We start from the raw sequence: 25,035 nt of genomic DNA on the forward strand, positions 1-25,035 counted from the left end.
GAGTGTTCAGTGAGCTGGAGATACCTCTACAGACTGGGAAAATGGGCTAAGAGGAGCACCTAGACATTTGACAAATACCAATGCAAAGTCCTGTATCTCAGGTGATGTAATCCTGTGTGTTGGTACAGGCTGGACACTAATTAGATAGAAAATACCTTTATGGAAGTGGACCTGGGAGTCGTACTCAACAGCAGGTTGACCATGAGGCAGCAGTTGCCCTTGTGGCAAAGATGGCCAACTTCTTTCTAGGCTGCTGCAGTAGGAGGAGAGTTGCCAGCAAGTTGAGGGAGGTGATTCTTCCTCTACTTACCTCTCGTGAGTCCTGTCTGGAGTGCCATGACCAATACTGCACTTCCCTGGAGAGGAGTGACATTGACAAAGTAGAGCAAATCCAGTGAAAGGTACCAGGATGATTAGAGGGCTGGAGTACATGACATCTGAAGAGAAGCTAAGGTAGTTGACTTGGTGGGATCTCATTACTGTCCGCAACTGCTTAATGGGAGGATATAGAGAAGCCAGATTTTTTGCAGAGGCATATGACGATAAAAGGACACATGGATGTGAGACAATGGTCTTGTGGTGAAACACAGAATATGCCAATTAACTGAAATGAAAAATTATATGCCATGAGAGTGTTAAAAAACGGGAACAGATTGCTCAGGAAGACTTTGAAGTTTCCATCTTTGGAGGTGTTAAAGGCTTACGTGTTCAAAGCTCTGATCAACACAATTTAAATTGACCAGCTTTGAGTGGGGTGTAGGACTAGGTGACCTCTTAAAGTCCCTTGCAAGCTAAATTATTCCATGGTCAATCAATTCTATGTCATTGATTTATGCACTAAGGAACTATTTAAGGGGCCTCTGTAATTCTGTATGTTTTCCTCTTTAGTTGAAAGTCTCCATGTCGCTGTAACAACATCACAAGTGAGTGAAACAGACAGATCACCAGAGGAAAGTACTGAAGAATTAACTGTGAAGTGTACGTTCACTGCCAATGAAATCTTGGAATCTGTTGCTGGTGGTGAGTAAAATTTGATGCTTTTACATATTCAGAGTTTTTTGGAAAGCCTCTGTGGTCTAGGACAGAATCAATAGAAAATAATGTCATAAAAGTTGCCTTTTGGCAAATGCTCAGGTAGTGTAAATTGTTATATAACTTTGTTGGAGGTACACTTTCTTATCATTGCTGTTCAACTCTACAGCAAGTCTGTTTTGCAGTATAGGCCATTTCCCTTTTTGTCAGGAGGCTTGAAAACCAGGATTGAGATTCCAATAATTTCAGCTGCAAAGGGTAGTATTAATTTCTCACAACAAAATTGCAAATACAGTTGTGTAAAAAACACTGCTACAGAGCAGTTTTAATGTTATGGTTACACTTATTTCCAAACTTTCATATGTGAAATAGTGCTAATTTTTAAGGTAGAAAAACTGGATTGGGCCACCTGTGCCATCCTGGCTTCCAAATTTGTTTTTCCCCAGCCTAGGATCCATTATGTAACTCCAAATAATAAAAATCACTTTCTCACTATCCTAAGTAGCTGTAAAAAAGCATGCTCTTTGTTTTACTAGTTAGGATACGCTTTGATACCTTTCTTTTGCATTTTCTTGGGCCTTTATTTGTTAGATGCAGAAAGAAAAGAAATTGAAGAATCACCAGAAATCAATCTCAGTGTTGAGGAGGAAGTGGCAGGTGCCAGTCTTGAGGATAAGGTATTGTAACCAGTTTTTCTTCTTGCATTGCACATAGCAGTCTGGGCACTGTGCCTGTACATACTGTCCAAATTTTTACGGGGAATTTCACTCAGATCCAGGTAATTCAGTTTAATAGAGGTCACTGCAATTATTAATAAAATTTTTAAAAGCAGTCTTAAACAATCCAAGCACAGAACAATTTTCCTGGAAGGCTTAGGGTCAGTGAGTTGTAACAACAGGCAGTGTTTTCAAACCACTTGTATGGGCCACTTACGAGCCTGGTTCTCTGCTGTCATCATTCAATAGATGCATATCTGTGGAGCTGACAATAGTATTTCCTCTACTCCCTCCTCCTATTCACAGGATGATGAAAGTCTCCTGCAGTGACAGTCCTCAGCTAATGCAAGGAAGACTTGTGCATTGGAAGAACTTCGTCCTGAGAACAAGCGCATAAAATAGGATGGATGTTTTTACACCAGCTTGCTTCAGAATTTTGAATTTTTAAAAATGGAGCAATTAGAGAATAGAAGAGGAAGTGCCCATTTTGCAAAGTCCTATAGTTGATAAGCAAATCCGGGTAGAAAAGCAGAACCAAAAATCAGTTCTGGACAAAATTAGGAATGACAAATTTTATGTAGCAACAGAGTGTTGGAGTAAGCAATGTGAATTACTGTGTGGAAATAAAGTCAACTCTAATAGTGTAGTTCTTAGGTGGAGAATAAGAATCACAAAAGGACTAAAGGGGAGATACAAGAAGATAAGATACAGAATGTGAAATGGAAAGAAACCTTTGCCTAGAAAAGGAGTTAATTAGCATTAACATACTGTCCTTGCATCAGGTCTGAAAGAGGGCTTGTGTGCCTGAAACCTTGGGTTTGTTTGTTTTCTATATTGGGAATACTCTTGCTAATACACTAATCTCTCTATAATCTCACGTTATGTTTAGCTCTGTATCATCTTATCAGACTGCTGACAGAGGGAGGAAGGATGAAGAATGTGAGTGAAGAAATAGGTTGAAAACGAAAGTCCAAGTGAGGGAGCAGAGAAGCTAGGTGAAGAGAAATAGAACAACCTAGAGAGGGTAGAGTGGCTCAGATATAGCCCATTAGAAGTTCCAGTAGCTCCATGTGAAAACCCTGCCACTGTGGCTATACAGAAGATAGAGCCAGGCTTTTCTCAGAGATGCAAAGATAAAGGATGAGCATCCAAGATTACAAGTTGCAGCAAGGGAAATTCTGAGTGTATACAAGGAAAAAAAAAAGTGCAAGGATGAGCAAGGAGGAATGTTTGTCCAAAGAAGTTGTGGGGATCTCTACCCTTGGGATTTTCCTGGATTTGACTGAAGAAGGCCTTGGGCAACTTCCTCTAACTTTGAAGCTATGCTTGCTCATAAAGCTGGAGGGACTTGTACCCAACTCTTCCACCCTAAGTCATTATCCTATTATTTGTGGCCTATTTTTTGGGCAAGGCATACATCAATTCTGATACCATGTCAGAATCAGACTTACCGGCAGGTGGCAGAATGAGCAAAGAGAAGAGGCAAGGCAAGGGCTTTGCAGGGAGGTGGGTGTGCAGCCCCGGAGCGTGGAGTACCAGCTCTAGACTCAGCCCAAGTAGCCTGGGAAAACAAGACCTGGGCAGAGGGAGCAAAAGCTCCCATCTCAGAGGTTAGATGCTGACTAGACACTGGAAGGGAGACCATTGTCCCTGCAACATGAGGGGTCCCCAGTGGGCAGCTGTGAGGAGTGATCACCATCTTGTCTCCCCTGCTCCTGCCTTGTAATTGGATCTCTGTGGGCGTTGTCCAAAGCGCGGCGCAGCCTGCTCTGGGATGTGACCAGCCTCATCTCTCTGAACCAAGGTGATCGGGAACAGTGGCAGAGAGGTGGTGGTGGCCTTCAGTTAAACACCTGAAATTATTGCTTCACTCCTATCTGGATTTGCAGGGCATGTGCAAACTCAGCTAAACCTGCCTCAGCCTCATCTCCCAGTGCTCAAGTGGTGCTGCAGTGAGGGAACTGTGGGCACTGTGACTGGCTACTTGCAACTCCGTGGTCAAACCAATGCCAGATAAACCTTCCCCTGTGCACATCCTTTTCTAAACTCAAAAGGGCTTAAAAACCTGAAAGAAACTCTACTCTTTCAGTGTGCAGGCTCTCCTTTGTACACTCTTCCTCCACCTTCCAGCATCACCTTCTTTCTCTCCCTCTTGGCCCTGCTGGTCACCATCTTACCCACTGCTCACTATCCAGTTAAGGGAAAGCAGAGCTATCTTGTGTCCATCCTTGTGCTGCACAGAGACATCATGCAAAATCCTCTGCTTCTCGCAGCAGAGCTGAGCTTTTCTATGGCTTGTGGATGCAGTGAGGAAGAGGAAGGGAAGATCCTCAGGTGGAGGGGAATGGGAGCAAATACTGCAGAGAAATAATGAGACAAAGAGTAGAGGAGGAAATGATGCAGCTGGTATTCCCTTTCCCCCATGGGTGTCTCTGTTGGGCTGTGTTGGGGGGCTGGTCTTTCTCATTTTCATTTTCAGTTATTGCATCTAAATGTAGCAGATGCTTTGCTCTCTGTGGTGGAAAATGAGACTCAGTAGAGAACTTAGGAGAATCAGAGAGAAAACAAATATTCCCCAAACTCTCAGCTGCTTCTCTGAAAAAAAAAAAAAAAGAGAAAAATAATACAGGAAGTCTTTTCAGCATAGGCTCAGAAGGGATTGCGCTTGACACAGTTCCCACCATTTCATCTTATCTTTCTCAGAGGAGCTATTCTTCATGCTGAAGGGATTATGGGTAGCTTCACCCCATAAATTTAGAAAGCTTCTTATGAAAAGGGAGCAGGATGAAGTGGCTGTGCCTTGCTGCAGAGGACAGTAGTGACCATGCTGGTGTGTTTTCTAGAGTGTACTGGACACAGCATCTCACAGGGCACCTAAGGCATTTGTTGTAATCCACTAACATGACTTCTTGCTAGTTTCTTAGTACATTATTATTTCTATTTTTGAAGAGTCTCATGCTGTTCCATCCCACTGTAAGTAGTCTAAACCCACTGTGCTTATATACAGAAGTCTGGTTACTGTATTTCAAAACTTTCAAGTAAACAAATGAATCGAAATGTCTTTTCTGTGCAGCATTAGTCAGAAGGGATTAAAATTCTGGATGAAATAGTTTTATTTGTAAAGTTGTGCTTAGAGTCTCTAGTAATTTCCACGGAAACTCCATTGTTGATGAATTATTAGTCTTCACCGATTGTTGCTTGTGTCTTTTTTCACATACCCACATAAAGGGTTGACTCAGTGCACATTTCCTAGCCTTAGGTCCCCACTAGTTTAAAAAAAAAATTACCTAGATGATACAATTTTAAAATTTAAAACAACTTTTTAAAGCTCACATATGTTTTTTTTAGGGAGGAAGTATGAATATTTCAGGATCTACAGGGACAGAGGTGAGTAAATCTAAACCTCAGATAGAATGTAGTAACTATTTAGTTAACAGAGGTCAAACCTTTGAAAATCCTTCTCTTTTATTTTCTAGATTGTACAAGCAATCCAGAACTTAACCCGTCTCTTATACAGCATGCAGGTGACTACTCCACTACTAACTTCATAGAGTAATTCATTTGTCCTAATAATTTACTTTTAAAGATTTGTTTTCATGTTGCCCTACTTTTAGACATCACATTAATAGATACTGATCTCAACTGACTGTTGCATAAGTAGTCACAGAATGTATTTTTATTCTAGTTGTAGATTTCTTTTAAGAGCTGAATAATACTAACTTGCTTGGAGATCAGTCCATCCTCCCAAAAGTGGATGTTTGTACAGTCCAAAAATGTAGCAGGAAAGTAAATTGATGGCTCTACTTGAACTGATGTCATTCCACATACAGATTTCTGAAATTATAGTCCAAAAAATTGAAAAAATTCAGTATTTTGATTAGACTGTTCTCTTGGTTAGTAGTAAGCAGTAACTTTGCCAGGGATCTCAGATAGCAAACTCAGTCCATTTTAGATGCTTAAATCTCAATTATCTTGTATATACTGTAGGGCCTTAGTATGAAGCATTTGCCTCTTTTATGCTATGTTTGAATGTCTTAATTTACTTTTTCTTATTTAGCTGCAGTTTTATAATTCTATTTTAAAATGTTTCATTTGAGTATACTTAATTTTTTGATCCTATTGACCTTAGCAATAACCTGGAAACCTTGGGCTTAGAAGTGAAATGTATTGAAGCAATGCAAAAGCAAAATAAAAATCCTATAATTCAGGCAAATTTTTTTTGAGTAATTGAAAAACAAATAGAGACAGTAAAGTAAGGTTTAAGATCATGCATTAATTGTTCAGACCATGGGCAGTCAATTGCAGAGAAACAAGGAGAGGATCTTGTCCTGTTTACAGATCACTGAAACTGACCCAATACTGGAGGAAGAGCAAAGAGGATTGCACACTGCATGAAGTTAAAAACTTTCTGGGGTGGACAGCACAGGGCAGTGGGGCTATGTGAATTCTCTGGGAATGTCTGCTGAAATAGGTTCCCATGTCAGCTCTTGAACATAGGCGGTGCAATAAGTGCCTCAGCAGATCTAGGGTTTTCTTGCTTTCCTTTCTTCTTAATCCCAGCTATTTGTTTTTGTGTTGCTGGAGGATGTCACAATCTTTAATGCAAATGTCACAACACTTTTGTGAAGGATGGAATATAGAGCTCTCGCCTGTAAAACAGGAACATCAAACCTGAAATGATGACTAAGCTGCAGGTTTATGCTTGCACTGACACCTTGGTCAGGTGCGTGTAGCGGTACAGTCCTGGTGGCATGGCTGTATTGGCAAGTGGCCGTAGGACTGATGTTAGCTGTGCTGCAATGCTGCAGGTTAGCAAGGAGAGCCTTAAAGTTGGAGTGAGCTCTGCTGGAAACAGTACAGTTTTATCTGTATAGGTCACAGCTGTGTTAGGAATACTTGGGTGAGTATAGCATTCCCAGTGCCTTATTGCCCTCTTTAACCATGAAAAATCATTTTTCCTATGTGTCTTTACATCGTCTGAGAGAACACGACCCCCAGCTGTAATTGAAGTGCATATGCACAGCTGTAACATAAACATGTATAATAACACTAAGTGTAAACCAGAAGCCTTGTTAAAAGTGCTCAAAAGAATTGAGTTTTATTTTAGAAATACCTCATTGTAAAGGCATGATTACAGAATTTTCTCTATTTGCTTAAAGAATAACCTCCAAAAAAAGCTGAAGTATTTTTATATGATTCTCTGTAAAAACAAAGAAATGGATTAATGCTGATATTTAAACATTTGTGTCTGATTTTGCTGTGGTGTCTAGGCAGTACTGGCTATCCAGGACAGCCACAAAGAGCTCCATAGGTTACTACTGCAAGAGAATGAGAAGACCAGTCGAGGCCAGGCTTCTCGGCTAAACCTCGTTTTGGAACAAGAAAAATACCGGAATCTGGAAAAACAAAGGGTGGAACTGGCCAACATACACCAGTTGAAGCAGCAGTTTCAGCAGGACCAGCAGCGGTGGCTGCGTGAATGTGACCAGCGGCAGCGGGAGCAGGAGGCGAGGGAGGGCCGGCTGGAGCAGCGGGAGTGCCAGTGCGAGTGCGAGGAGGAGCTGCTGGAGCAGAGCCGACAGGGACTGGCGCTGCAGCTGCAGGAGTACCAGCAGAGCCTGGAGAGGCTCCGGGAGGGCCAGAAAATGGTGGAGAGAGAGAGAGACAACGTGAAAATGCAGAAGAAACTCCTGTGGCACTGGAAGCATGGTCAGCAAAACAGCCTGTTTTCACCCACAGGGGACTATGAGGTGTGTGGTTCCGCATTGTAATTATATCCCTGACTGCACTGCTAGAGACCTTCCTTGACGAATGAGCCAGGACATCTGGGTTTTGTTGGTTCTTAATGTAATGAATGAGCCTGTGGGAAGCTGAGATTGAGGCATATCCAAGCATTTTCTTTTACTAAGTTTAACCAGGGAAAGTGCAAAGTCCTGCCCCTGGGAAGGAGCATCCCCTTGCATGGGTAGACGCCGGGGATCACCAGCTGGAAGACAGCTTGACTCTCTACAGCTACCTGAAAGGAGGTTGTAGCAAGGTGGGGGTCAGCCTCTTTTCCCAGGCAGCTAGTGAGAGGACAAGAGGAAATGGCCTAGAGCTGTGATAGGGAAAGTTTGGTTTGGGAAGAGTATTTTGCTGAAAGGGTGATCAGGCATTGGAACAGGCTGCCTAGGGAAGTGGTGGAGTCACTATCCCTGGAAGTGTTCAAAAAGTGACTGCACATGGTAGTTAGTACTATGGTTTAGTTGACGTGATGGTGGTGTGTTGGGTCCAAAGTTGGACTCAATGACCTTGGAGATCTTTTCCAGCCTTTATGATTCTGTGAAAAGAACCTGGGAGTCCTGTGTTGAACATGAGCAAACGTGCCCCTCTGTGAAGGTGGCACATGGTCTCCAGGGCTGCATTGGGCAAAGTACTGCTTGTAGGTCAAGTGAGGGGATCCTTCCTCTCTGCTCTGGACACACCTGGAGTCTGGCTCCCCAGAACAAGAAAGGCATAGAGCCTTTCTTGTAGAAAGGATGTAGAGACAGGAGGATGGATGTCTGGTGAAGTGCCTGTTTGAGATACAGGGACATCACTCCAGTAAGGAAAGGCTGAGACTGTTCAGCCTGGAGAAGAAAGGGTTCTTATTAATGGGGGTTCCTTTTAATGTATATAGATACCTAAATGGAGGTTCTAAAGCAGATGGAGACAGGTTCTTTCCAGTGGCACCCAGTGAAAGAACCAGAGGCAATGGGCACAAAGAGAAACACAGAAGATTCCTTTTGAATGTCAGAAAACTGTTTTCTCTTGTGAGGGTGATGGAGCCCTGGCACAGACTGCGCAGGGAAATTGTGGAGTCTCTGTCATTGGAGATATTCAAAAGCCACATGGTCTTGGCAACTGTCTCTATGTGGCCCTGCTTGAGCAGAGGGCTAGACCAGATGTCTTCTAAAGGCCTTTTCCAACCTCAGCCATTCTGTGATTTTAAGCTGGATACCCTAAAACCCTCAAACTTAGGCAGATGTTTATTAAACTGAGAAGACAGAAATTGTAAATATGAGAATCTGTGTTTTATTCTGCTTTGCTACTGTGTTTATAAGATACATTGTGTCTCTGCACCTTGTAGGAAAACTAAATTATTGTAGTGCTTAAGCATATAAAGCACTTAGTGATGTTTTTGGTTGCGGCCCTTTTTCCTGGACCACTATCTCCAGGGAGGAAAAGGAGCACCTCCAGGAGCAGCAAACATCAGGCTCTTGTGAACCCCACATGTCAGGCCCTGCTGTCCTGTTCCCTGAAACAAGCAGCCCCCTAGGGGAAGAGGTTGGTGTGTGGCTCCATCCCTGACAGTATTAAGTCCTCGGAGATGACCATTGTTTGGGGGGACAATTTAAAGTAGCTCTGAAGCTGCTTAAGTGTTTTAATACTAAAAACAATTACGTTTTTGTTGAGGGTGGAGGATGCAGTCTGGCTCTGAACTCATCTGTCTGGGTGCTCACCTGGCAGGTGGATCCTCATCTCTAATCCCTGCTTGGTGGGTATGATCTTGATTTCCATTACTGTTCTCTAAAGCACCTGAAAATCAAAACATTTTGTCTGGCTTTTCCACATATGGGAGGCTCACTGACCCAAACAGCTCTTTTTTCCCCTCAGGTTCTTGTTTTCACAAGAAAATCTGTAGAGCCTTTCTTCAAGCCATCACCTCCATAGTTTTTCAGCTGACAACTCACCCATAACAGGCAGAGACCATTTGGCATCTAAGATTGTGCCTGCATGAGGGGGTAAAGGATTGGCCTCTGACCTCCCCCTTTTCACCTGGCTTTTGTGAACACCATGTGAACATGACTTTCCCATACATGCTTGCCAGCCCAAACAATGAACACACTTTTTACTAGTGTAGCATGTGCTACAGTTTTGGCTTGTTTGGCAGTGCTTAAGAAGTGGATGATAAAACCAAAACTGAGGTTTCTCATCAGCTTTAATGGATGTGACTTGTGACATCTTTTGAGGAGGGGAAGTTGAAGTATGATAGCCTGATACAGGGATATCCAGGATCACATAGACAGAGGGAGGCAAAATAATTAAATGCTGAGTGTCGGAGAGTAGTAGTTTTTGTAAACTAATGTTTTATTTGTAAGGCTGCTGTATTTTTATTTCAAGTAGACTACATGGCTTTGATTCCATCCAGGCCTTAAGATTGTCTTTTTCCCATGTTTCCAATACTCCTTGCAGCAGCAGAACTGTCTGAATGATTGTCAGTCAGCCGGTATTTCCAGCCCAGTGTTTTTGTTTTACACTGAACCTAGATAGTTTTGTGTGACCAAACAATGCAGAAACTTACACTAATACTCCTGCTTTTTTTTTAAGATTGGCCTTAATAAACACCTGCAGACAAAGAGTCTGCAGGAGTTGCATTTTCAGCCCTTGGGAGCCCGGGCTTTCTTGCTAAAGCTGTTCGCCATCCTCAGTTTGGCTGCTGCAGCCCTGTTCTCTGTGATTACCTATCCACGTGAGGTACAGTGTTATTTTTGGATTGCAGAGTATGCAGATTTATGTATCAGAAGTGGTACCTTGTAGAGCCATGAGGCAAAATATTAACCCCCTGAAAGCAGTCAGCAGAGCTCAGTGCATCTCAGTTAGCGGTCCTTTGTTATCTGTTACTTTGTAGTTATTACCTGTTTTGCGGTGAGCTAAGACCAGATCTTCTAGGCTATTGCCGTTTGTTCCTGAACACACATCCAATTTAATGTGTTTTGAGGTTAACTTCTGGCAGATTGGATGAATATTTGCTATGAATCCCCATTCTGTCTGGCAGTTAATTTTATGCATCCTGGTATAGGATTCTTCAGGATGATGCTCGTAGTTATACACTTTAGTTTCACACAGTGAGAAGCAGGGAATTGGACTCCATGATTCTTATTAGTCCCTTCCAACTTGACATATTCTGTGATTCTGGTACTTGACAAAGGTGAAAATGAGATTCTCTGTTTTGTTTTTTGTTGTTTTATTTCCCCTTCTGCAGATAATGGGACATAATCAGTTGGACAGCTTACATGGTGAAAATGCATTCTACTTCAAGGAAGCTGTAGTGTGTGTGTCTCTAAGCAGAATCAACAGACCAGATTCTTCTCTCATTTATGAGGATGGTGTGTATGGGATGAATATCTCAAATTCTGATGTAGCAGGGACTAGTGAAAATCAGGTGGACCTCAAAATGGACACTTCTTGTCAGCCAGCATTAACTAGTGCACTGTGGAAATCCACTAGTCCTTTCCAGCAGATGTCTTTTTCCTGCAAAAGCAACAAGGATTCCTTTAACAATGGTAATTAATGCTTTATTTAATTAAGAAGTGGTACAGGCAGTTTGCCACCTCTCTGGCTGAATAGTCCTAGGAACAAAGACAGCTTGGTAGTGGTGGAAGCAAGAGATTTTGATAAAACAATCACATGCTTCTTTGCAAGATTTTTGATGGTAGGTGAGAAAATAAGCAGAACAGAAATACAGAAAATTACTGAAAAACCCCACGAAACTCCTTTTTGTGTCTGTGTAATAGTACTCAGAATGTGTTTTTCTCTTAATCTTTTCCCAATGCTTTTTGACCTTTTTTTTGCGACTTGGAGTCACTCTTTTTCAAGTTCATTTTATTGATTGTTTTAGAACATATGTGCATTACTTGAGGATTTCTGGTTGGAATAGCTTTTGATTTAATGTCTTAGAATGATAATTAGTGTTCAAACACCCTTTTCTTGCTTCATTGAGGAATGAAAATATTTTGAAAGATCTGTGGACAGACAATTGTGTCACTTCTAAGGAATAATGCAATCCTTGACTATACGTTACGTTAGTAGCTCTTACTGCATTACCTTTCTTTATTCTTGGATTTTATCAGAATCCCCAAACATACGTAGACTGCATGGCAGTTATTGATGGTGGCTACCAAAATGAGTGGAAGAGGCTGCCTATCTGAGCACTGCATGCTCTGAAAATTCCTCAAAGATCTTAAAAACTTAGGAGAAACACTAAACTGTCTGGGGTTTATTTCTCATTTTGCACAATATTAGCTTTGATCTAACTTCTTTCATTAGTGTGAGTTGGAGAGCAGGGTGTAAAAACACAACAGCTAAAACTCTTGGGGGGCAGTGGTGCACTTTTGGTATAATAGATTGTCATCTGGTGGGTTTTTCTGCACAGTTGTGAAATTCAGGAGACAAGGCATGTCAATGCTGCAGCAGTGCCCGAGCTCCCATTTTTCTGTGGTTGGCAGTGCAGAATAACCTCTGTCCTCACACCAACTTCAGGTGGGTCACAGCAAAGACCAGTGGGCAGTAGAATTAGGAGTAGAAAACATACACAGGTACAACGGTTAATTGTCTTATATCAGTGGTTAAGGAACTTGCTCCTTGTACTGCCTGTAATGTATTAAGCAGGCATCTGTTACAGCCTTACTAGTCCTTGGTATGTGGATTGCCAAAAGAGCATTTTATAATCAAAGGTAGGGCAGGCTAGCTGTATCACCACAATCAGCAAACCAAGCTGATTAGCAAAAGAGATTAATATTTCTAAAAATGCCTAAATAAGTAGCCTGGTGAAACTTGTTCTAGTTTAACTGCGGTTGTCATTTTAGTTATAAGTTAGCTAAGCTAGTGCAAATTTGAGAAGGAACACATATGTGGGTTTAAACCTCTCAAAAGCTTGCACTGACGAACATACAGATACAAGCTAACCATTCTATTGAGCCCACATGAGAGCATCTGTTTTAATTAAACTGGCTTGTACCAGTTTAATGGCACTGATTCTAAGATAAACTGATTCTAAGACACCTACAATGGACCAGCTTTGTGTTTGGCTGGTGTCAATGCATCCTGCGTAGACATCCTTATCTTGCTGTGGTAACAGGGCAGCGGGACAGTCCCAGCACTCTTGGGGACCAGCTCTGGCTACAGAGCCTGCCCAGGAGGCCAGTGTAAGTCTCTCTGATGAAGTCGTGTTGGCAAAATGTGCATTTACTGCCTGGGTAGTGCCACAAGACACCTTATGCAAAGGAGCGAAGCAAATCCTTGCAGCATTCTGATGGTTCAGATGATGCTGTGAAGCCCACCACTGCATTGCTAGAGCAGGCAGGGCTGGAAGCCTCCCCCCAGAGAGATGTGACATCACATTCCATAGTTGCATTTGTGATTCAAAAGGTGACAAGAATTTTATGCTCTGATCATGGAGTGCACGAGTCTGCATGATTCAGACTTGTTTCTGTCATGCATCAGGACTACTGTACAGGGAGGGAATGGGGAATGAGAAGAGTGCTAAGCTTCCCCAAAGGGCTCTCTGCACATGGAAATTAAGCAAATCTCTTGTTCCAAAGCAGTGTCAATCAAATTGAACAATACAAACATTTTGTAAAAGGAAACTGGTTTCCTTTTTCTTGAGTGTTTTTGGGCACGTTTCTTCCCCAGAGAGTTTAGCAGAGTTTAAGAAGATCTCCAACCTTGTGCCTCCACTTTCTGACACCTCTGCAGGATATAGTCGGTTTGCAATCACTTTGAAGGACAACGAACTGAAATGCAGTGAGGGAAAGAACTTGAAAGTTAGCTGAAATTGTCAATATTTTCATGTGGATGAATGTTTCATGGCATTTTTGTGCATCTTCCGACCAGCTGTGTGTATAAAGTCTCATAATCATCTTTCAAAAAAACATCCTTAAATAATTAGTCAACCTAGAACTAAGAAACAAATACTGAGTATGGTTTACTGCATATAGCCATGTACCACATACATACATGGCCAGACCTAATATATAGTTAAAATTTTGTGTGTACACAAAAGGAATTTCTTGGGTTTGATTAATTTTCCCAGAATTATTAGGTATTTTGTAAGAAGTCTGCTCTGTCAAAAAACCCCCTTAAATTATTTAAAGAGGAGCACCATCTGAACTAGTTTCCAAGGAATTAATCACACTGCATTCTACCATATGTTAAGTACTATTCAATTAAGCTTCATAAATATACAGAAATGGAAACGGCTACATTCCTCCAGTGCATAATTTTCCATTCATATTTCCTAAGGTAAGACATAGGTCTCTCCACATAGCTAACATCATGATTATATATCATTGTTTTATGTGTATGGGAGGGAACTTTACTAAAGACCTTCAGGCAAGTTCCCACAAAGCTGAAACTGGCATAAGTAAACTCGCTAGGAAAGGTGTGTCAGTCAACAGGAGGAAAATATGATTGAAAGAAAAATGTGTTAATGCTTTACAGTAATCGTTATGAAATTATCTGCATGAAAGAAACAAGTACTTTGGCTAATTAGGAATGAGGGGGAAGTATAGGTTTTGTGTCAGACTAGACTGAGAATTGAATTAATTAATCTTGCATTTAATTGACATGTCAGGTTAACTAGCCAAAGTGATGCCTAAGGATTTACCTATGGATTCACCTCTTTGATTTCAGGAATCAGTGCAATTTTAGTTCTTTTAAACTTTGAAGTGAACAGCATTGTTTGCTGCTGCTACCCTAACTTTATTTATTCAGATGTTGTAGCTACAGAAATAGAATTGAAAAGTGATAGATCTGGAAAACCACTGAAACTTCATTGTGGGAGGGTTTTACCTCAGGCATTTAGTATGAAGGATCTGTACACGGGATGCAGTGAAAAATGTAGTTTAAATCTTTATGGGGAGCATAGGAAAACCTGTGATCTTCATAAACTGCCAAATGCAAACCCAGGGAGCAAAAGTAGGACTCTATTTGACTAATGTCCTTTAAATATTTTTAAAGGACAGATATATGTGTATGTATATAAGCAAATGAGATATTTTGATTTTGGAAAAATAATTTATAGCAGCTTTCAATAAAATAAGTGGTTTCTAGAGGTGTAAAATATTTAATTTGCAATAGAAAAAGCAAATATTCCGGAAACAATATGTAGTATCCTATAACTCCATGAAAGTTTATATGAAATTTCCTTCCTATTCCTTAAGGCAGATTATGCTAATGGTGATTGCTCTGTTGAACCTATTCTTAAAACTTTGTATCAGATTCATTTGCTTTGGTTTCCCATTGTTAATATAGATGGCATTTGGAACAGCACATTTTTTGTCTATGTGCTGGTTTCAGCTGGGGTAGAGTTAATTTTCATCTCAGTGGCTGGCGTGGGGCTGCGTTTTGGATTTGTGCTGAACTCAGGGTTGATAATACAGAGATGTTTTTGCTGTTGCTCAGCAGGGCTTGCACAGAGCTGAGGCTGTTTCTGCTTTTGGTACTGCCACACTGGGGAGGGGACTGGGGGTGCTTAGGAGACTGGGAGGAGACACGGCCAGGACAGGTGACCCCAACTGACCAAAGGGATGTTCCAGACCCTGTGGCACCATGCTCAGTGTATAAAGGGGGGATGAAGGAGGAAGGGGGGACATTTGGAGGGATGGAGTTTTGTCTTCCCAAGTAACCATTATGTGTGATGGGGCCCTGCTCTCCTGGAGATGGCTGAACACCTGCCTGCCCATGGAAGCAGTGAATGAATTCCTTGTTTTGCTTTGCTTGTGTGCACAGCCTTTGCTTTCCCTATTAAACTGTCTTCTTCTCAACACATGAGTTCTCCAGCTCTCACCCTTCTGATTCTCTTCCCCGATCCTTTTGGTAGGAGAGTGAGCAAGGGGCTGCTTGGGGCTTGGTTGCTGGCTGGGGTTAAACTACCCCACTAAGGCTGCCTTAACATAAGTTATGGCCTAATGACATTGTATAAAGTACCTGCTCCATGTTTGCATCAGGAAGGTTGAGAACAATAGGCCTGGTTCTTTCCTTATATTTGTGTTAAGGTGAATTTGTTGCAGTCAGGAGAGGTATACAATGTAAAACTGTGTGCAATGCAAGTGTGATAAAAACCATGTGATGAAATATGCTTTGTACTACAGTGTTAAAAAGCCATCTGAAGTGGTACAGGCTGTTTGTCTATGCTTACAACTCAAGACTGGATTTTGGCAAGGAGCAAATCTCAGTAACTCAGGGCCTTACTCAGATAGCATAGCTACTGCTGCCAGTGCTAGAGGTAGCTAATGGGAGCCTATGCTGAGGACTTTGTTGAGTAAGATTGCTTTCATCACTTGGAACCTGTTAAATAATGATTAGCAACATCCCCCCCCCAAAAAAAAAAGTCACCACAGTTCTGCATATGTGAGTTAATTTTTATATTATTGTTGCTGACAGGACTCCTGAGTACATCTGTCTCATCTGAGCTGGAACATAACTGTGTCCCATACAGCACACACTTTATAACAGCATCCTTTGGAGTCAGTGACAGGCCAGCCCCTTACCACCTGCATAATTGCATGTGAAGATGTCTGTCAACCTATTTTAATTTTTTTCTGGTATATTTAATAATATTTTTAATAGCGCCATTTTTTTCACTGTCCCACCCAGTGAGCAAATTCTTTCTGTTTTTCTTTCACTTGGGAAGAGGGAAAGAGGGAAATCTTTAAAAAGTGAAGGATGATATGACCCATGGAGCTCCCAGTTTGCTGGGGAGCTTCCTGAGCAGGTGTGACATATTGAGCTGCTTTAAATTTTTTATCTTTTCTAATTGAGTATATGCCACATTGAGAACAATTTTAAATTGCTTTTTTTGAAGGGTATTCAACATATCCCTTCTACTCTTAGTGTGGATGGCTACACAGGGGAGCACAGAGCCCATTCGGTGCTCATTGTAAGCTATGAGAAAAAAATTAAATGGAAATATATAAGAATATGAAGTTGAGCAGCATCAGCACCAGCATCTTCCAAGTTCAAAATTTCATGGCTTTATCAGAACAATTAAGCTCTTACTTTTAACTCTGCAACAGGCAACAGCAAATTTGCCTCTTCTCCATCCCACAAAACACTGAGTTTCATGCTCTGCTGAAAGATGTCAGTGTCTCTGAGATACTTGGTGGAAATGAACTAGAGAGGAAGTATTTTTTTTCCTCTTGGGAATAATGCTGTGGTTTGTTTAAAGCAAATGGCAAAAGGGACTAAATCACACGGCAGTGTGATACCAAAGTGAAAAATATGCCATTATATGTCATCTGCAATTAGTATATTTCGAGTAACACTTGATTTTCACCTCTGTAGCACTCAGGTTTTGTTGTTCTGTTAGTGATCTTCTCATCTCAAAACACTTTCCTCATTTCTGAAAATAACCACAGTAGATGCAGCACTATTACATAACCTTTTAATTAAGGCAGCTAATGATATTCTGGTTTTATCTTGTACATTAATGTAAGTAATGCCTATCCTGTGTAATGCCTGTCTGATTTTATTCCTTCTAATATCTTCTTTAGAGTTCATTCATTTGTGGGGGGAAGTTTAAAATCGTGCACATCTTTAAGGTTATGAATGGAGTAAAGAGATTGCCTGCCCCTTTTGAGGTGCCACTGGTGTTGGTGTAAATCTGCACACCACACTCAGGCTTTCATTGTCTGCAGACTTCTTAAGCAGCCATAGGATGATGGCTAAATCTTCCTCATTTTTCTCACATTTGTGGTTCCACCAGCTTCAGTGCAGTGGTTTGTGGGATCAGCAGAATTAGTGGCATCAATGAAATTGGAATCTTGTGGATGATCTCCCTTTTATGCAGATTTGTTCTTTACTTAGATATGTTTTTTCCAGTAGGTAGAGGTTTCAGGGAAGTAGAGGGATGAAAGGAGAACTTTTCAAAGCAGAAAACCATGGGCAGAGGATCTTTAGCCAGACAACTGCTTTATAGTGAGTTGTATCCTGAGCTCCAGCTCAGGGTTGTGCAGCTGTGACTTAACAAGTCTTCAGGGAAAGAGGTGATCTCTCATGAAATGAGCCACAAAACAACAGTCTTGCTGGTTGTTTGATGTCAAGAGGGAGGTCTTTGTTTTCCTTGGGAAATGCGATCTCAGTGTGGGTGGAGACTTGGTTACAGTGCCCTGCTTTAGTACATTAAAATATTTTGTATGTGTTTTGTAATGAAGTTGCAGCCTGAAATAGATGCCCTAGTGTGAATAAATAATGCATCCTAATAGATGAGACAAGCTGTTTATAGATGACCAAATATTACAAGATACTGGGTATGCAAACACACCCTATAAAATCATGTAGCTGAATTACCAAGTGTATCTGTCTGGCTTTTTTTGAAAAGTACAATCTCATTTTAATTATTTAGTATAATACTGTACATATTCCAAGAAATGGCCTGTAGCATGTTGTGCAAAAATAATGAAGCGTTAGTAATATGAAACCTTCTCAGCGTCATCTGCTATTAAATATTAATTGAGGCATGGGGGTAGATTGTCTGTCTTTTGCTCCCTTGCCAGATGCTATTGAAGATTTTCTTTTGGGTGTAAAGTTTTAGTTTGGCAGAGAGGAGGAGCCTTGGTGCTGGTGTGGAAGTTGGTTTTAGTTTAATCAAATTGGAAGACTAATAACACTCACCTGCTGAGATTCCTTGAGTGTTCCTTGGAAGTCTGATCTAGAACTGGTACATAAATGATAAAAAATAGATATGATTTTCCTGTATTTGTTTAAGGTCTGTTGTACAAAAAACCAAACCCCTGTACTTTAAAAATCATTGAATATATTCCATGATAGAGAATATATGGCAGACAGGGAAAGCAGTGTATTTGGCAAGGATGAAAAGAGATTTTTTTTTTCTCTTTATTAATTGAACTTGAAAATTGAAGGATAGTTGTTGCTGACAGGAAAACTGCAGGGAAGCTGTCTTCTGTGCAGAGCAACTTGCCACTGAAGCACAGTGCCATTGGGGAGGGGATGCAGGTCTGAAGAAGGCTCCTGCATTAAACACAGGCAGTTTAGATCTGAAAGTGAAAATGAATACAGGCGGGTGTTTTAAAACTTGTAGTAAAGGTGAGGTAGGAGGAGGAGGTGATGAATTTGGGCTTAAGGGTAAGACCAGTGTTGCTCATAGCAGGGAGAAGCAGGAGCAGAAGTAAGGAAAATGCATCCAAGTGCTCTCCATGCACTCATGGAAAGCACTTGGCTGAAGGGATGGCAGCACATGCTCATTTAATAATTGTGGGGTTTTATGGCTTTGATGTACAATTTTTCCTTTACCTTTTTATGCAAACTGTTTTTATAGCAGTTACATGTTCACAGAGGTTTTAGCAAACAACTAAAAAGGGCATTCATTTCAAAATATTCAATCACATACTGAAAATTCCTATGCTTACAATGCAAAATTTGGGAAATGTGGAACTTTCAAGTTTTTTCTTGATTTTTTCAAGGACTCCAAGAAGAAAACATCAGCACATATACTTCCTGCAAGAAATAAATAGAAATGGCTGTGCTAATACTCAAACTGCAATGAAAAATTAGTGAATATTTCCCTCAGTTTTGAGCTCAAGAGAGAACAAGTATCTTTGTGACTCTGAGATAAGAGGCTTCTCTCAGATGCTCACTCTTGTAGTAATGCCTGTATTTTTTCCTGTATTAATCAACATCAGCAGCTTCTATTAAAGGGTAAGATTAGCATGTAATTGATTTGAAACAGGTGCTCTGCCTGATTTTTTCTTCTGCAGCAATTCTGTATATTGACTTAGTGTTCTTCTGCTACTCTCTTTGAGTTTTGATCTCAGCAGTTTTTATGAGTAAGAAGTGGTGGATCTAGTCTGTTGTTGGGAAATTACCCTATAAAACCAAAGTGCTTAGGAGGAGACTTGAGCGTTTTATAAATTACCTTCCCCTTTTGGCTTTTGTAACAGAGCTGTGCTCTTCTGCTATGCAAGAAAATGGTTGCCAAAGTCCAGAGCACACTTCTTTATGTTGCACCTGAAAGACTGGCCAAATACTGGGGACTGATTTTTTGCCAAGGTATTTGATTTTATGTTTATTTCAAAGTGAAAAAAACCCCAGCAAAACAACCTACAACCAAAGAGCGTCCATAAAATATGAGGCAGAGTTAATCAACACACTAACATCTGTCTGTGATAACAGCGCAAAATAAGAGTTTTGATGTGTAAATGTCCCCTTTTGTTTCAAAGGGAATGACTTCATGTTCCAGAGACTGTTTTTTCAGGGTTAATGCTAGCTGTTTCTCTTTTCAAGAGGAAAGGAGATAAAGCCTTAATACAGTGTTTTATCTTCAGGGTGCAAATTGGGACAGTGGGTGAGGGAAGTGTGGGGACGTGCTGGCCGGCAGCAGAAAGGGGAGCTGGTTCATTGTCCCTTGACTCCTTGGAAGTTTGGGTCTGTAGCTTTGTGGGGTTTCTGTTTCTCCATCAAACATTCAAGCAGGAGTGTTCCCTACTGATCGCAGTTTGTTTTGACTTCAGCCTGCTGGCCAAACGGCTTCTGCAGATGATGGGCTAGGAAGAAGTGGTTGCAGCCCACTTCATTCACACCCGCACTGGACACCCAAAAGAGGAGGTGTGGGGGTTTCCCATGCTTCCCCACTGCTGCTGTCAGTGGGCAGGCGAGCTGCCCTGCCCCTGGAGAGGTGCCCTGTGTAGGTGTGCTGCTGTCCTGGGTGGGGCAGTGGCCCCGCGGCAGCAGCTGGTCACGTTCCTTGTAATCCTGTGTAGGAAGGGTGTTCTTGGAGTTTTATGGTTCTTTCCTCTTGATCATTTGAGTGCAGCTGTGTTTAATGAGCTGGAAAAGAAGTAGGTCAATAAAACATGTGTTCGTTGTTAGTAGAATACCTGTCGGACCACGTGTTTGTCTGTAATTGACCATCTAAAGCTTCAAAGCTTAGCACAAAGACAGTTTAATAGGGAATTCATACCTAAATAAATTAATATTAAGCAGAAGCAGACAGCTGTGAGGCAGTCTGGCCTGCCAAGGTGAGACTGTGGGTATTTAATGCACAGACAAGTTATGATTTCAAGTCAGACCTATTTTTAAGTGTCTCTTACTGATTTGCATTAGAAAAACAGCATGCCAAAAATAGCTTAGAACCCTTGTGCTTTAAAAACCAATGCAACTGATAACATAGCCATGTAACTAGGTTAAAATTTTAATCAACCTAATCAATTTTAATCATCATGCTATGAATTTGGTGTTAAAGTGACACTGTCGGTGTCTGAGCTTGAGTTGGTGTTAAAATATTTCCTTTGGTAAACACCAGTGTTAGAAATAGTAGGTTTACTGGGTCTTAATAAAAGCAAGATGACTGCATCATCACATTACTCCAAAACTTGGAGCTTTAAGACAAGTATGAGTTGGATTTTTATGATAAATGCCATTTCGGTGGAATAAATGTGTATTTTGTGTTAGCCAAGAATTTGGTCCAAATTGTCTAGACCAAACTTCTCTGAAGAATTATGAGACAAAACCTGAAAACAGAACTGCATTGTTTTACCTAAGCCAACAACTACACAAAGAGCAGAAACATGCAGAATAATGGCATTCCCAGTAATTTTACCATGATCAAAAATCCAGAGTACAGATGTAGAGAAGAGTTATGTTGCAGACCTTATTCATCATAGATGGAATTCTTTCTGTTCTCTGTATTGTAATAAAAAATGCACCAAAAGCTGCTAAGACTAATTAGTGCAGGATCTCTTATGAAATAATTCCTCATCTGCTTTTTGTGTAAAGATCTCTTATTAATGAAGGTGCTTGTTTGTCTAAGAAATGCAGCTGCTCCTTTTTCACAGGGTTGGGCTGGTCAAAAGTAAATAACAGCATTACAATTCCCAGACTGATTTTCTTGCCTTATTCAGTCAGCTGGGAAATGGATTAGGCTCCTCTTTCCTTGATAGCTGTAGGGTCAAAATATTTTTCCCAATGTTTTTTTGAGACCCAATACCAAATTCAGTTCCTGCTGTGAATCAGCTTTATTGAGGTGCGAAGGGCCTAATTTGTTGATGGTATGTGGGATCTCAACTGCCAGTGAAACTGCTGGGAGTTGTCCTCAAATCTTCAAGGCTTACACGTGACTTTTCTATAGCAAGTGTTCTGCTCTAAAACGGTAGCAGCAGTATCTTGGTCGTTCCAGGGTAATGCTGTGGTGTTCCAGGCGCACAGTGCTGCTGCATGGTATTCCCTTTCTTCCACCAGCTATAAACAATTGAACCTGCAGTATGGAAAATCCATCACAATTTGGGCAAGTCTTAGTAGGCATTAAAAAAAAGCAATCAAAACTGGTCATGGTGTCTTTCACGGTGAGGAAAGGAAGACAGGCTGAGGTGCCTGGAGTTCCCTGGTTAATCGGCTCTCTATTGCTAATGAATCTGCATGGAAACCACTGGGAGCATCATTAGAGACAAAGAGGTGCCGCGGGATTTGCCAGTGGGGACTTTCAGTGGAGCCCATGGGAGTTCGGCTGCTGTTTGTTATTGAACTGTAATGGCAAATGAGAGCCTGTTCCCTTGAATTCCTTTGAATATCCCAGACCGGGTAGACTTAGCACTGTTTTTTAGGTGTCTGCTTGTGCTTTGCATTATGCATGAGTGCCAGTATGGGGATTAAATAGAGCAGCTCTGCCATTTCAAATAGCTGTGTCCTGAAGCTGATGTGTCAGCTGTCAGTCCAGATGAACTTGGTACCAGTTATTATAGGTACATGTAAAACCAAAACCTAACTCTATTTATTATTTCAGAAGATTAGTGGGTTTGAGACTCTTTAACATACTTGTTGCTAAAAGTGGCATAAATAACTCTTCATTTAATGCAATTCTATTTTGTAAAGAGGTTCAATGTGACAGATCTTGGAAAGTCACAGCAAGGTAATTGTCTGCAAAATCCGTGTGGAGTGTTCCTTCCATCCCCGCCCCTCCCCCCCCCCAACCCCCCGCCTTTTATTCCCCCCCCCCCCCTTCCTTTTTAGAAACAGCTAAGAAGTAAAAGTATCCAGCCTGGCCTGACCTCAGAACTAACCCAGCTTTAAGGAGGAGTTTGAATCTGAGGCCTTCTGAGATCCCTTCCAACTTGAATTATCCTGTGATGCTGTGAAAACAAGGTCAGAGCTGAAGGAGAAACACTAAGGTTTTTCTGTTCAAAACACAGAGATTTGAGAGGTTTTTTGCCTGGAGTGTTTCCTAGTGCCTTGATAATGTTCTCCTGTCCTTCCCATAATCGTCACTGTGGGCACTCCAGGCTTACGTTAAGAGCTGTGATCCTGGGTGAGGGAGAGGAGGGGTGGGGGGGGGGGGGGTGAAGGAGAAAATCTGGTATTTATTTGATGTGGAAGTGCTTACATTCTATGACAACAGACAAGAGGTGAGAATCAGTGTGACTAATGAGTTGTTTACTTGGCTTTTGTATCCCCTGCACCCCCAGGTACATGGGCTTTGTTTGTTTTGATATGTATTGATTTCAGATTCCTGCAAATACCATTCCTTTGTCCTTCACCTTCTCAGCAGTTTGTGAGATACTACTAATCTTGTCTCTTAGTGCTGTGGAAAAGGTAGGGTAGTAAGGATGCAGAATGCTACTTTTTTTTTTCCCCTTTCCCTACAACAGTACCATGCTTTTAGCCAGGAGCTGTCGTTTCTCAGAGTGTGGACCCCGACCCTGCTTGGAAAACTGAGGTCCTCTTATAAACTCCCTTGAGAACTGATCCCACATATGACAGGCCTGCCATTGTTGGTATATTGAGGTGGTCTAAAAAGGTATGGGAAGAGTAGAGTGCCTCTCTGCAGTTTCCTGATGCTTGTCCTCATGGTACCAGACCTAAACTCAAGGAAAATGGGGAAAAAATTCTAATTTTAGTGTTGACTTTGACAGTATCTGTTTGAATAAGACAATTTGTGATTGGATCAAGAATTTGTTAGAAATAGCCTCCAACTCCTTTTGCAAAAATTGGTGGGGAAGACTGCAGGTAATGCCTGGGGTTTCTTTATTTAATGAAATGGTCTTAGCTGAGATAAAAAGGAGTAAAAGCTGTACTTTAAGGGTATTTTGTGCTGAGGTGTGGCACTGCTGGGCTGAACAGGCTACATGTCCCCAAAAGGCTGAAGTGCTGTCACAGATTACATTTGGTCACCAGCCTGAAGCACACCCCTTTTGCCTTGGGTGTTTGACCAGCCCAACATTGAAAATGGATTTCTCTGGTCTGTTGTTCCCTGTTGCCCAGGGTATCCATTATGCAGCTGCAGATCTGGCTTGCTCTTAAGGAAGAAGTTACCTGGAATATCGTAGGAGAAATATATTTTATATAAGTGAGAAACAGGTAAAGGGGGTTTCAGTTTGCACATAAATTCTGGGGTCCAGGGTGCAGAGAGATGCTGACAGCTCTTGGCTGGTGCAGAAGTGGGAGGAAGCAGAAAGCTGTGTCAGAGTAGTCTGTGGAAGGACCTGAGCTACAGCTCAGTTCTGTTAAAGTTTTGGAAATACTCAGGGAGTATTTTCTGCACTTACTTAACTGTGAAAGAAAAACAGTGTAAATGAGCAAGTGGATGGCTACGGCCAAGTATAGTCCTTTTGTTTGTCCTTTCTGTGCGAGGGTGTGGGAGCAAGGCAGCAGGCAGAGCCCAGCCCGGGCAGGTGTGGTGTGGGCAGGGGCCATACCCGGCTTTTGCTGGGTGCTGCTGATGTGAGTGCTAGTCTGGTGGGCGCGCTGTTGAGCCAAACACAGCCTCCAGAGGGAGCAGCCCTCGGTAGCTTGGAGGGGAGCAGAAAAAAATGTAAGTGCGTGCTGAATTTAAACAAAGGGAATAACACAGAACTCATTTTATGGCTGATGTCGACAGGTGAACTACAATCACATTGAAGGAGGCTCATGAAAGGCCAATGGTCCATACTTACCTGAGTCTTGATCCGTAGTGAATTCTGACATGTGCTTCAGTGCAGCAGAGAATGGGCCTGGAGAGGGACTGGGGAGCTCCCGTGGGTGCCCCAGCTGCCAGGGGAGCATGGGAGAGCTTCTTGCATGGCACTTTCTGGCAGCAGCCCCTTTGCCTTGCTGTCTGCACAAATAATCAGTTTGTTTTCATTTTTTATTTTTACTGAGCATCCTCAAATCTCAGAGTTCTTTAGTAGACAGCAGCTGATGTTTTCAAGTCTGGTTTCAGAAATTTCCTCCCTGTTTTGGGAGAGCATTTAAATTCCTCCCACCTTTCTCCTGCTTGGTGATAAGGGTAACTCGTTTCCCCATGCTGTACCAGAGAGCTCAGGAGGTGCTTCTTGGCTGCTGTCACTGTTCTACATTACAAGAACCAAGGCTGACTGGCAGTTCAGTCCACTTTTCCCACTCTCCCTTCACCTGAAACTGTTGTTACCATTTCTAGCACTTCCTCCACACTTCACATGCATCTGCTCTCGGGGCACATCACACTGCCGCCTGTGATACCAGCTCGTCTCCTGGCTCAGCTGCTTCCAGCATGGCACCAGGTGGAGAGACAATGGCCACC

General features: G+C 41.8%; 1 protein-coding gene across 7 annotated transcripts in view; it reads left to right on the top strand.

The window, feature by feature from the left end:
- Positions 1–25,035, top strand: part of ARHGEF28 (Rho guanine nucleotide exchange factor 28) — a 117,863-nt gene that overhangs the window by 89,186 nt on the left and 3,642 nt on the right. For 6 of the 7 annotated variants that reach the window (XM_032096682.1, XM_032096684.1, XM_032096683.1 and 3 more), the window contains 6 exons: positions 889–1,020; positions 1,624–1,709; positions 5,097–5,135; positions 5,225–5,272; positions 7,019–7,498; positions 10,753–11,053. In XM_032096682.1, the coding sequence (XP_031952573.1) occupies positions 889–1,020; positions 1,624–1,709; positions 5,097–5,135; positions 5,225–5,272; positions 7,019–7,498; positions 10,753–11,053 (1,086 nt within the window). The remainder of the gene's footprint in view (positions 1–888; positions 1,021–1,623; positions 1,710–5,096; positions 5,136–5,224; positions 5,273–7,018; positions 7,499–10,752; positions 11,054–25,035) is intronic. The other variant, XM_032096686.1, reaches the window with a different exon arrangement.

The sequence above is a fragment of the Corvus moneduloides genome, chromosome Z, assembly GCF_009650955.1.
Source record: "Corvus moneduloides isolate bCorMon1 chromosome Z, bCorMon1.pri, whole genome shotgun sequence".
NCBI lineage: Eukaryota > Metazoa > Chordata > Aves > Passeriformes > Corvidae > Corvus > Corvus moneduloides.